General features: G+C 33.6%; 1 protein-coding gene across 1 annotated transcript; it reads right to left on the minus strand.

The window, feature by feature from the left end:
- Nucleotides 1-4,435: 4,435 nt before the first annotated feature.
- Nucleotides 4,436-7,364, minus strand: LOC145099145 (uncharacterized). Its single transcript, XM_079036733.1, has 3 exons — nt 6,435-7,364; nt 4,627-4,662; nt 4,436-4,537 (listed from the first exon to the last, which is right to left on the minus strand). Exons 1-3 carry the CDS (start codon nt 7,362-7,364, stop codon nt 4,436-4,438), a joined length of 1,068 nt encoding a protein of 355 aa, XP_078892859.1.
- Between the last annotated feature and the right edge of the window lie 7,039 nt (nt 7,365-14,403).

Raw genomic sequence — 14,403 nt, forward strand, 5'->3', positions numbered from 1 at the left:
CTAACAATAAGTGAGTTTAATAATTCCACCAAATTGAAGTTATTTCTATCGTCTTCTGCTTCATCAAAATTATAGTAAATTCTCTCTTTTTCATTGATTCGACGAATCAAATAATCATTAATCTCATCGATAGCCTCATTTATGGTGGATGATATTTCCCGCAAAAAGATATAGATTTGCAAAGACGGATATATTGCATCAATAAAAACATCTATTGATTTAGCCTTATTAGTGTAGGGAATAAACATATAATCAGGGATGCAAATAAAGCTTTCGTCTATCATTTCTTCAACTCCATCACCGATTCATAATAGCAAGTATGAGAACCATGGATTAGTCAGGGCTCTCATATTTATAGTTAACCATAACTTTCTAATCGAATGCCAAATTGGCGACTTTCATAGAAATTTTGAAAAGTTTACGTTCGTAGCTATTTTTGAATGATATAGGCAACTCATTTGCCATATTATGAATGATTAAATGCAAAAAAAAAACATTTAGATAAATCATTAAACTTCACCCGAATATAATCTTTTTTAAGTAATTCAAGTACACTTATTCTATAAACATTAGTCACTTCTAATCGATTTGATTTTCACATGTAGTTTTATTAGGAAATTTCACAATCGAAAATAAATAAATGTCAGTTCTCCGGAAATTCATAAAAACAAAAATGCAGTTGAATTTAAATATGACTTTTGTATGCCTTGTGTGTAATCTTGTTTTATACAAATTATTATTCCAACTCATGAACATACATGTATCTTTACAACTATTTTTACAACTTACAAGTTACACCCAACTAAATACAAACTCAATTAACCAAGTAGGTAAAAACCCATTTATATACTTTTTAAAAACCCATGTTCCATGTACATCAATTCAACCTCCTCTTTAATAAAGTCTTCCTTATATAATATACTATTAAGGAGTGTCAGTTAATTACCAAAATTTTGAAGAACTATTAAATAGGCAAGTCTAGGAACGACACCTTGCAGTAGGGATGAAACTAGGTCCAAACCCGGACCGGATGGACCCGGACCCGGAAAACACGAAACCGTTTTACGAGATTTTTTAGAACCGAAAACCGGACCAGTATATAGGAAACGGTTTCGGGTACGGTACCGGGTAAAGTGGGTCTAGAACCGAAAAACCCGAAAATAGGAAAGTGGGTAAGATGGAACCGGGTAAAATGGGTTTAGAACCGGAAAACCCGGATTTTATTATTATTATTATTATTATTATTATTATTATTATTATTATTATTATTATTATTATTATTATTATTATTTGTAATTACCTCAATCGCATAATCTTTCAACCGTTATAAGAAAATTAATAAACAAAAAATTACATTTAGGTTATTGACGACATTGATTTTTTTGTTTTTTAAATAATGTGATATAACAAAGTTGGTTTAATATTAGTGTGAAATATGAGTTTCTAGTTATGTGATTGTAATATATAATGTACGTTCATAAGAATATGTTAATTGTAACATGATTAGAGGTTCTAATTTAAAAAATAGTTAGAATAATTAAACAACAAAATGAATATATAACCTTTTTGTAAAAGATCCACTGTAAATAGGCTAAAAGCTTATAAAACTTCAACCCATTAAGCCAACAAAACAAATTGATACTAAAAATAATAAAACTTTTGATTTCACTCTTTTTGATCAAATACACTATTATATAGTCAAATTCAATCAAATAAAACATCATAACTTATTACAAAAGTTATTACAATATAATGTATTTAAACGATTGTATAGGCCAATTTTTCAAAATTTCCTACAAATGACGAAATCACCCTTTTTAATTAAACCATTGTTTAACATATAAAACCAAACTTATAACCATTTATCTAATATTATTACATATAAATTATGGTTCTTACAAATAAAGTTCATCAGAGGAATGCAAGATAGGCTTAGATTTTGTTAGATGGATGTCATGCTTCATCTTTGTGAGTTTTCCATTACTTCAATGTTTTATTATTATTATTATTATTATTATTATTATTATTATTTTATTATTATAAGAGCTCATATGAAAATAGAGATTATGATAAACAACCATCTCCAATCCTACATCCATTTTATTTAAATAAAAAAATGTATAAATAATATTTCATCTTTAACCGATACCATTTTTTATACAAATTTCTATATCAAAAATATATTCCTAGTATATTGATTTTTTAAAACTTATATAGATTATGATAAAATACCTATCAACTTAGAAGTTTTTTTTCTACATATTTATTTATATTTCCTATATAAAAACTTTATAAAACATACAAAAATCAGTTCCAGTCCATTAAACTCGGTTCAGGTTTTTTTACATATCCGGTTCCAAAAACCAGTTCCGGTTTTTTTACCCGGAATACCCGGACCCCTTGGACCCGTCCCCGAAATACCCGGAACCCGGATAAGACTACATTTGGAACCCAATACACGGACCGTTTAAACATTTTCCGGTTATACCAGTTCCGATTCCGATCCGGTTTTTCGGTTTTATAACTCATCCCTACTATGCAGTATGTAACAAAGAAACGTTAACTTTTTGGATATTATCTTTATCAAGCAAAATAAAAAGAAAAATCTCTTTTTCTGCAACTCTATTAGTAGTTATAGTATTTATTTATATTAAACCACTACATATTATGATCAATATCATTTTTGTCTTTCAAAATTACCATTTTAACCTTGGAAAGTTGAAATAAAGCAGAACGTAGGAACCAAATTTCTAACTTTCTCTTATCCTTTGATTTTGCTGTAATTTGTTTAAAAAAAAATGAAATGTTACTAACCATAATTAAGGATAATAGAAATAAACAAATTTGTTTCATACAGTGTGCTATATTATTACTTTTTAGATTGATCTAAAGTGTAAATTGGGCATTATTAAATTTTAAAGGCTTGAATATTAATTTAGACTACTTAGGGACCTAAATCGATTGATACTATAAATTTCAGACCAAATTTGTAAATGATCTTTTTTGGACCAAAATTGGAAGTGCTCATGGACAAAAAATGTAATTCACTCTTCTATTTTTAACTTAAAAATGAAGTTTTTTTAATTTATTGAAACAGTTGCCATTTCAAACTGTGGATGTTTAGTTCAAGGCTATTCAAATTTTATTTTTAGCTTTTAAAAACAAAAATGAACCAATTTTAAACAATCAAGTAGTTTAAAACGAAATGAATTTTTGAGTATTTTAACGTTTTGAAAGTCCAGGCCAGCTAACCTTTAACATCACTACTTTTATTATGCAACTTAGTTTATATATATGTCCCCATTATGTTAAAAAAAAAAAAAAGGATCTTAAGACTATGTATGTACTTACCAAGATGATAATTGGTAAGGTTGATGATACATGGTTTGCAAAAGCAAGACCAGCCAAGTACCGGAACAAACTGTAGGGAAAAAATAGCCTATTAATCAAGGTTTAAAATAATGGAAAATGATGCCACATGAAGCATACTTAATTATATTTACCACCAACTATACACATCTACTGCTAAATGATGCCACCTAAAGCAAGCAAACATAGGAACATAAATTAGCTAAAGTAAGAAAGCTTACTGGTTTACTGGTGGATGTTTAATTCAAGGCTATTTAAATTTTATTTTTAGCTTTTAAAAACAAAAATGAACCAATTTTAAACAATCAAGTAGTTTAAAACGAAATGAATTTTTGAGTATTTTAATGTTTTCCTATAAATTTAAAGTTCTCAAATATTTTGACCTTTATATTTAATTATTTTTATTTTTAAATTAAATCATGTAATACATGGGTCCCACAACTATTATAATCTTATATTAATTGTGTTGCATTAATTACATCAGCTTGTTTTTAGCCTGGTTAAACTATCAAACTGATAAAAATAACTATGACCACTTTAATGATAAGACCAATTTTCAAAACAATAGGAACATATGAGTAAACTTTGGAAAAACTACGATTCACTACAAGAAGATTGCGCAACAGCGGCGACACGTGTCGCCGCTAAAGGTTAGGCATGTCGCCGCTAATACTTTTAGCGGCGACATGTCGCTGCAAAGACATCGCCGGTATTGTTTCGTCGCTAATACGCTTAATGTCGCCGCAAATACTAGCAGTCGCCGCTAATGCTCCCGTCGTCGCTAATGCTAGTTGTCGCCGCTAATATGTTGTCGCCGCTAATGAGGTTGTGTCGCCACAAAAGTTGTCGCCAGTAATACTCTTTTGATTTTTTTTTTAATTTATTTCACATTAAATTTATAATCAATCCAAATATTAATCCATATAGCATTTGAAAAGTCTGATAATTTTATATAGAAATATTAATACATATTATATACAATCAATCCAAAATATTAATCCATACCACATTTAGTATTGTTTCAAATTACAAAACGTTTCATAAAATCTTAAAATAACTACTCGTCCTAATCATCATCTCGATTATTTTGTGGCGGCAATGAGCGAAACCACTCTTCCAATGCTACAGAACAGGCCAGGTCCTGTAGTATTGTTTGGAGCATTTGCAACTATAAAGAAAACAAAATATATTAACAACATATCAGAATAACATTATAATTAATTATACCGTTCCACTATAGCGTTTACTAACAATTACCTGTGATTGTGGTTGTTCTTGTGTTATTGGTTGTTGCTGATCGTACATAGACACAATGGTAAGGGGTTAACATTAACTTGATTTTACAACTAATTTATTATTTTTTTAATGTTTTTTTTTAAATTAATTTAAATTTATTCTATAATTAAATTAAAATTACTAGAAGTACGTTGCTATTAATAACCTAATTAAGGCTAAAGTTGTAATGACCAACATTAAGTTGGCCAAACATTAAGTCACTAAAAATATGTTGCTATTAAGTTGGCCAAACATTAAGTCACTAACAAAATTAAGCACTTTGAAACCATATACAATACATTACTAGAAGTAAGTTGCTATTAATAACCTAATTAAGTCAAATGTATACATCCAATTTGCATATTTCAATTTCATCCAATTTCATACAATTAAGTCAAATGTATATATTCAATTTACATATTCCAATTTCATCCAATTTCATACAAATATATACATCTAAGTTTCATGTTAAGGCAATGTGGTATAACTTTCATCCAATTTCATACAAATATATACATCTAAATTTCATCCAATTTCATACAAATATATACATATACATGTCAATTTTTTTTTTTTTTTGATACTTCAATGTAATCTAAACATAACTTTCAAATTATACACAAAATGCATATTAAACTCCAACAAATGTGAAAAAAACACACAATCCAACAAAATACATACAATCCAACAAAATGCATAACCAATTCATATATCAAAATACAAACAGAATCACTCAACAAACTTGAAAAATACTCACTATTTATCATCTAAAACAGAAAAATCATAAAAAAGTTGAGAAATTCGACCTTGGTTGGGGCAATTTCGGAATTTTGGCTAAATGTGAGCTTGGTTGGGGTTGTGGCGGTTTTGTGGCTGCCTTGAGGGAAGGAGAAGCTAGCACCGGTCCAAGAAACAATGTCTAGTCCACCAAGTTGGAAAATTTGCGTGATATTGATGAAAAATCGACAGAAAAACGAGAGGAAAATGGGTGAATGAGAAGCTGTGAATGGCAGAAAGGTAAGCTGTTCAGGGGATATCTGCGTTTAGCATTAGCGGCGACGCAAGGACAATAGCGGCAACATTAGGGTATTAGCGGCGACAAACGGAGGGAACTCAGCGCGTCTTTCCGCTTTCCTTAATAGCCGTTAGATTGAAAACAAATCGGACGGTTGGGGTGAGAGTGACGCGGATCGCTAAATGAAAGTATTAGCGGCGACGTCTTTAGTGGCGACACGTAACGCGTCATTTATGTGTCGCCGCTATTGCTAGCTGTCGCCGCTAAAGGCGTCGCCGCTATAGCTTTGTTTTCTTGTAGTGATTGTCAACTTTCACTAGCTATCTTAAATAGCACAAGCAAAGTTATAAATATTAAATTAAATCAGTTAGGAACAGAATAACTGTTCTTTTAAGAAAAAGATCTTATGTTTAAATAGTACAACACCAATGTCAAAAGTGTTGATAATGTATCAATTATCAATAGTAAATACTGCAGCTAAATAAGAAGAAATCATGTCAAAGTACAATTATAAGCCGGATTACTTTCTAATTTCATCGGCCATGACTCAACAACTTTAGAACGACACCGGTACCTCCTCCCTTGTAGTTTTTCCACTTGGTCCTGATGAATGAGCCACACAAAGATCACCCAGATCAATGTGGATGTTTAGCTTTTTAAAGACTCTATTTTTCAGATCATAACTAAATATACTTTTATTGTGCCTTGATCTCATGAAAACGATATATCTCTTATTTATCACGCCACAAACCGGATATCGAAAAGAAGCACTTACAAAGCCATGATCCTGGACTGTTATCGAAAGCAACTTCTCCCACTTCATACTTTGAAAATCTTTAAGAATCCATAAGTCAGTTTTGTCCCTAGAAACTCCATCAATGAGGCTGAGAAAACCACCCATCTCAAAAATAGAATAGTAGAGCCTCTTACGCTCACCGGGTTCAGGTAGGCTCATTTGGAGAACTTCTTCTTTTATCATATCAACAGAAACCAGGAACCTAGAACAATTAAGATTCCAATGAAAGTACCTTCCTTGAACTTGAATTGAAACTATCTCACCCATATTCCTAGGATCCAAGTAAAAAGGTACTTTGATCTTTTTCCACCTTGAGGAAACACGAGAGACTACAATATCTTTTTCCAATTGTAGAATATGACATTGGAGTGATTGGCCATTAAACAAGTGAACAACCTTATATACTCCCTTGAATCTGTCAAAAAAAAGGGCCATTGCACATACGCTAGTATCTTGATGTGCAAAAAATGTTGGAGGCTTGGGAAGAAATGATTTTTCCCTGGTGATCATATTGAAAATATACAGTGACTTTCTTTTTCTGGCAGGGTCTAATATCAGAAGAAACTCGTTATACCATGACTTTATCCTTCCAAAGAAATGTATGCGAAGGTTTTGCTCTTTCACTTCTAGTCTTAGTCCCTCTTCCCTTACATCCACATAGCGGATCGTAAATCCAAATGACGTCTGGAGGATAAAAAAAGAATTTTCTGCCAAGATCATGTTAATTATATCGAACCATTTTCTACAGACATACTTTGCGTTATAACGAAGGAAAACATAAGGAAGCCTTTTAAGGATATCTTCAACCACGTCATCTGGAAGAAATGCAAACCAATGAACATCATTTTTCTTTCTCTTCATTTGTTCATCTTCACACTCTTTCCTGCACTTGCTCATTGCCACCTCCATCGATTTCTGTTTCAAAATAATATATTACTTTTTTTTGTAAGCAGCAACACGAGGAAGAAATACAGGTATGTACATAGCCACAAGGGAACATGCATGAATGATCAATAACATACATCAAGCGAACATGTTTGTGTTTTATTTCGGATCAACAGAATTAAGTAAGTACATATGGTGTTCAGGTAAACACAACAAGTGTAAATCCGATCAATTTTATTCCTGGGTTTTAAGTATCCAATCAACTTTCAGAGTGCAATTGTAAAAACTAACACCCTTTTCTGGCATCTGGAGGTTTTTAAATCTTAACATTAGTTATATAAGTAATTTGTTTCCATATTGACATTTGCGTCGAATAGAAAGAACGTAAGAGACACAGTTCATATTAAGATGATAGTGCATAAAAAAACCACATTAAACACATTGCAAGAAAAGAAAAGAAACCTGTAGAACGCTAACTTCCATACTTGCAGAGATCGATGATAGTCGAAAGTTAGGGTTTTTTAATTAGGACACAACTTGGAAGGAGTGTGATGTTAGGCGGTGAGTGTTTTTATTTTGGGATCTGCTAAGTCCTAAATTGACGCTCAATTTATATCCTATGCTGTCTCCCCATTTTATGCTCACTTTATATTCTATAGTACTGTCGGCCCATTTATTCATTAAATTTCAAACTTTAAATTAATTTATTTAAACAAAAAAGAAAATTTTTGGGTTATTCCTATAACGTTTTTTTCTTAAATTCTAAGCTAAAATTAAATCATTTTAAACATATAAATTTAGTAGTTAATACATGCAATTACATATTTAAGCTAAGAAAAAAAATAAAATATAAAAAATAAAAAGAAAACAAAACAATCAAAAAAACGCTGAAAAAACCTAGTTTTAAGTTTGGAATTTCAATGTTAGATTTGGAAAATCTAACTTTCGAGATAAAACCATCAATCACTTAATACGTAAAATCTAAAAAATTACATTATTGAGTTCTATATTGTGAGATTTAACAAACAAATATATTTTGAAATCTGATAAAAAAAATTAAATATTTTCCAACAATTTTTTCTTACTTATCCTTCTATCCATATTAAATGGTGAAAAGCATATATTAAAATATTATTAAGAAAAAATAAAAATAACAATTGTTATCATATGATATGGATAGAAGGATGGTAGAAAAAAATTATAGAAGAATATTTAATTTCTCATTAGGTCTTTTTATATTAAAAACTACTGCATAGAACTTTTTGTGAATGTAGACTTTTATCTTTGTTAAATTTGGTGAAATTGATGGTATGTATGAAAGATAAATTTAATGTTATTAACTATTTCCAACATCCTAAAATTCTAAGTCGCAGAATATTATGGACATAGCTAACGATGGTGTCAAACACTTGAAAATTGTTAGTTTAACGTCTCAATGTTCTACATGTGCATCAGGTATTTGTTTTATTTCTTTAAAAAGTGGTTACCTCTCTAGAGTAGTTTTAGGTTTTTAAGGTATATACATTAATAACTATTCCAAGCTAATGACTTACAATAAAGGAAAATTAAGTTTTTTAGTCGTTTAATTATAATTTTCATTTACGTTTTTAACAACGAAATAAATTAGATTTTCTTATATTGGCTTCATCATCATCATATCTTATGTTCATCACCATCATTAACGTTAGAAAAAAATAATTGTTTTCCCACATGTGATCTTCGTTACAATGTACTCCTTTTAAAGTTCCTCTTTATGCCCAGATAGAAAGTTTATTTGATACGTTATCCAATTTTAAATTGTGTGTAACCTATTTAATTATATATAATATTAAAACTCATATTGGCTTATAAGCAGTGTCGAGTTTTCTGTTGTGACTTTCCCAGTTTAGCTGTCACCTATGAATAGAAGATGGTTTGGAGTCGGGGACATGTCCTCCACCGCCTTTTCCACCATGTCCTCCAGGCATTTGCTAATATGGCTTTGTATCCACTCTAAAATGTCGATTGTGAATGAAATAGGTGCACAATTTATGTTATTTACTTTTCTATCATTTCCGTTTGTTGGTTTTTAGGTTCTATCTACGTCCTTTTGCCATCTCCTTCTCTAGGAAACGACAAATGATTGGCAGGCGTTGATGTTCTTCATATATATTTTTTCCATCTTTTGGATTTCGTCACGTGAAAATGTCGGGTTTTATTCAAGAAATTATGCTCTTAAAATGCTAAATATGGCATCGGAAGCTTTAAAACTTAAATAAACTTAAAACCATTTCAACCCTCCAATGATCTTTTTGTATGTAACACCACAAATTTTCAAACAAAATTTTCGATTTTAAATTACCAACATCACATATAATAATTCTCCAAATCTCAAGCGTCGATGACATTACATATTTCAAAATACTTTTTGAAAAGTAACTATCAAAATCCATGATTCTCATTCATGACTCTTTTCTCTTGTGTGTACGATCGAGCCGCCGCCTTCCCGCGATCCTAATAAGAACCTGAAACACATAAAACATAACACGGTAAGCACGAAGCTTAGTGAATTCCCCAAAATACCACATACACATATTAGCCACTTGAAGCTATAACCCTTTAGGACCCTCCGGTCCGATGTGTCTCAGTGGGAACCTCCACTCAGATGGCTCGTTGGACCCTCTGGTCCGGTCTGGGTGAGAACCCTCCGTTCTCACTACTCGTTGGACCCTCCGGTCGGGTCTAAGTAAGGACCCTCCGGTCGGGTCTAAGTAAGGACCCTCCGGTCCGGTCTAAATATCACATAATATAGCACACAACACATATCACACATAAATTGCATAACTCAGGAAAGCACATAAGACCTTCTGGTCACACATAACTACCACTCTAGGTAAAGTATAGTGAGAAGACTCACATCGGATTATGAACAATCCCTATAAACGCTGCTGCCAAGCACCGACCTCTAACTCTGTGCCAAACCCATAATTATCCTAATTAGGAACTAATTCTCAACTCTCGCACATTAGGTCTAAAGGTAGTCAACTAACCAGCCCATCAATGACCTAAAACCCATTGGTCCCACCAAGGCCCAATAATAAATGGGCTCTCCCGAGGCCCAACTCTCTCACATCTAATGGCAAGCCCAAGTCAAGGGCCCAAAGGACATACATATAATCCTCTGGTCCAAGACTCTATTGCAACTAGTCTAAACTACATGCCCAACACTCAAGGCCCAAAAGTCCATAGTGAGGTTACGCGGGGCGTACTTGTCTTGGTACGCTCAGCGTACACACGAATCCATATTGGTCATCGGGGATACTAGGGCAGTACGTGGGACGTATAAGAATTACATTCAGCGTACTCCCCAGATTCACTCTTTCTACTCATTTGGTCTTAAACAGTTAAGATATTATCTTAATCCCCAGATATGGACTCCCTAATGGCACTTAATACATAAAGTCAGTGACTTTAAGCCTTTGCTTGGCTGGGAAGGTCACAAACACCCAAAACACTCACTTCCTTATCTCCAAAACCTCCTATCTCATGGATGACTTGATTCCAACGACCAAGATTGGATTTTTATGACATAACACCATTAAATATACCCAAAGGGACATATATTATGCTTTGGTGTTCAACAACTCATAAAGCTTCAAGCTTTGGGACCAAAAACTCTAAAATGGACCCAAAACAAAAACTAGCACAACAATTTCAAAACTTGATACCATTGGAAGATGCACCAACAAGAGAAGAACAATAGGCAAGCTCAAGTTATTCTCTTTCAAAGATCCTTCTTCTTCGAAAGCCAAACACAACAAGTGATCACCCCACTAGATCCACATGAGAAAGCCACTAAGATTCAAAATTTATTCTTTGTGGAGCTAGATCAACATGATTAGGGCTTGGATCCATAAGCTCCTAGCCAAGCAATGCTTCCTCAAGGAACTCCTTCTTCCACAATATGCACCAAAAACTCACCAAATCACCAAAATTCTCAAGAATCACTCAAATGGATGCTTAGGGTCGATTTGTAGGGTTTAGAGGGATGGAGGCTAAAGATATTAGGGTTAGGTTATAAGATAAGGAGCTTAAATAGGGTCCAAAACCCTAAAATAGCGTTCAGGTCTGATTGGCATACGCCCAACGTTCATATAGTACGCCTACTGTACTCTGAAGAACATTCATGACCACCCCTGGTCAGTACACCCAACGTACTCCAAAATTACGACCAGCGTACTCGGTTAAGCCTGCAAACCTAAAAACTTCTGAAGGCCATAACTTCTTCGTTATAAATCTGTTTCCGACGATCCTTTTATCCACGAAAAGGTAGTGAGAAGCCCTAAACTTCTATCAACTTTATTCATCCTGAAGCCCACTCGACCTCAGATCCAAAATTCAAAAAATAGCCCGCATCAGCTCCTTTAACAATATATTTGGGATCTAAAGCACAAACCGAACTCTTTTATCACACAACCTACCTTAACCATAACCTAGAAAGGCCTAAACCTTTCTCCTTCAAAGCCTCAAAACCTTATCATACTCGGATTAAGGCCTACAGGCCTTAAATCACAAAACAATCTGGAATTGGATGTTACATTGTATTTATAAAAAGATTAAACCAACTAAAGAATAAAAATAATAACAACCTTTGTAGACCTTGAATGCTCAAAGAGACACTTGTAAGTTCAACAAGATGACAAAAGACCCCCAAATTACAAATCCTCTATATGTATCCACCAAAACAAGTAGTAGCCATCAAATATGCTAGTCTTCTCTTTATTAAGTACTTCGTAAGCCTTTAAGAACCAAACAACATTTAGCCCTAAAAGATATTTATAACATCTTGTTTTGACGTACTTTCACTTTTGACCTTTATATTGGGTTTTATTAAATTTTTGTCCTTATTATGTAAGATTTATTGTTAGGATAGGCTAATATTGCCATTTTTGCAATGGTGGGGCGGAGACACATACATTAGGCGTTCATTTGCATAGGATGGACATACGGGGTGAAGTTCCAAACCCAAATATTTTGGGTTTGGACCCAATTTATTATTCATTAACACTTAAACATGGTTCCTTTCATCAGCCTCCATCCTCCCAAATTTTTTTTTGCACACCCTAACCTACCTTGTGAGCATTTTTGAGTTTGTGTGTGTGTGTGTGTTTTGTGTCTTTGAAGAAGAAAGAAGGATGTAGAGACCATCTTGGAGGAGTAAAGCATAAAAATAAGGTCTTGATGGTTAGTTTTGCTCGATGCATGCTGTAGAAGGTCTTAAGGTATTAAGATGTTGAGAATTTGTGTGTTAAGCACTTCATGGGCATGCAAAATCCTAAAGTTGAAAATTTTATGAATCTTGAGGGTATTTTGTCTTTGGATCTGACTTTTGATATGCAAATGTGGAGTATTAAGCTCTTAATAGGAAAAATAGATGAATACGTCATATACGTTGGGTGTGCCAAGTGCTAAGTTGCACATACGGGGTCAGCGTATCGTAACCCGGTCAATCACCGAGTACGCCCCGCATACAGAATAGTACGCTTAACGTACTCGACTGAGTCGACTCAGTAGGGTTGGCTTAGTTGGGTTGACCCGACTAGCTGTTGACTTGACTTCTCATTGTTGACCAACTTTAACCAAGGGTGTTTTGAAAAAAAATCTTATTAATGGTTAATGACTTAACATTTTGGTTTTGGGTGTTGATCAGTTATTCGTGAGATTGTGAAGTGAGTCTTCCTCACTGTACTTGTGTGTCGAAGGTGCCAAGGCCTACCCGTTAGACTGGATATCCTGTTATATGATAGTAGGTTATTATGTTGTAGAGATCTGTTAGATTGGTATCCTGGTATATAGGATGTTAGCATGCAGTAGTGATATGTAGATCTTTCTATTTGTCTATTGACTGGTTATATGTTTATCTACTATTTATATGTTGAAATGTTATGTTTAGTTGGGTTGAGGTGGTCCTGCTTTCTGTTGAAGGCCAATATACTTGAGGTAGTCCATATAGACTATAGTCCCTACAAGGCGATCCAGTCAGGACGAAGGCCCGAAGAGCAGTCTAGATAGGCTGTAGGCCCTGCGAGGCGGTCTATTCATGTCAAAGTCTCAGAGAGCGGTCCAGATAGGTTGTATACCCTGCGAGGCGGTCCAGTCAGGATGAAGGCCCATTTATGCATTTTGTTGTTTGTTATGTTTATATAGTGGTACTCTGGGGGAACTCACTAATCGTTGGCTTAAAATTTTCGTTTTTATTTCAGGTAATTTAGAGGACTGTGGCAAGGCGAAGGCATGACCGTACACATCCCTGGTTTCTATGTTGACGGATCTTGGGAGACTGTGAATTGAACAATGTTTTAAAAAATGATTTTTGTTATCAAAACTAACCAAGGAAGGATGCGATGTGTACGATTAGTTGGAGCTAGTAAGTATATCCCAAGTTACCACACAGTTAACTGTTATTATGTTATGTTTAACAACATGCTAGTGATAGGCTAGAATCTTCAGGAATTGCATGATAAAATTTCTTGATTATCTGATGCCTGATAGTGTATTGTTTCGTATATGAAACTAACATCATTACTATAGTTACTTAGTGTATGCACCATAGTTGTACATAACTAAGACTTATAGTATGAGAATGTTTGATTTGGCCTTATTTCCTAGTCTTGTTCGATGAAGGGCTTAGGTAGGATCAAGTATTCGAGTGTCTATAGAGTTCATTGTTATGTATGATTAACATATATGAGTGTTATGGGTTGGTGGAAGTTTCATGGATGCGTTATGTGGGGCCAGCCGGCCAATCGAGGGATGTCTATCCTTTCTCTAGGAAGTAAGAATAAGGTGTACGTGTATTCTTGTTTTTTCTGATAGGGTGTTGTGATGATCTTCTGAGACAAATACGGGTAGGTGTGAAACGTAGTATGATGTTTTGTTGGACTGTGGTGCCTCTTTGGTATGATGTGCATTTTGTGGATGTGTTGGTTGGTGAGGGTTTCTGGGATATCTTGAGTGGTTATTTCGTGAATTAAATTTGAGGTTAAAAGGTGGTTTGGTAAACTGCAGGTTTTTACAAAATGGC

Source organism: Lactuca serriola, chromosome 4 (assembly GCF_051521515.1).
Source record: "Lactuca serriola cultivar US96UC23 chromosome 4, Lser_US96UC23_V15, whole genome shotgun sequence".
Taxonomy (NCBI): Eukaryota; Viridiplantae; Streptophyta; class Magnoliopsida; order Asterales; family Asteraceae; genus Lactuca; species Lactuca serriola.

Bases quoted from the DNA above. Each gene is read 5' to 3' on its own strand.
- LOC145099145 (XM_079036733.1), bottom strand. From the start codon at position 7,364: ATGGAGGTGGCAATGAGCAAGTGCAGGAAAGAGTGTGAAGATGAACAA. The intron at 4,663-6,434 runs GTAAGTGCTTCT...ATGTACGATCAG, and splicing joins CAGTCCAGGATCATGGCTTT to CAACAACCAATAACACAAGA. The intron at 4,538-4,626 runs GTAATTGTTAGT...TTTTCTTTATAG, and splicing joins AAGAACAACCACAATCACAG to TTGCAAATGCTCCAAACAAT.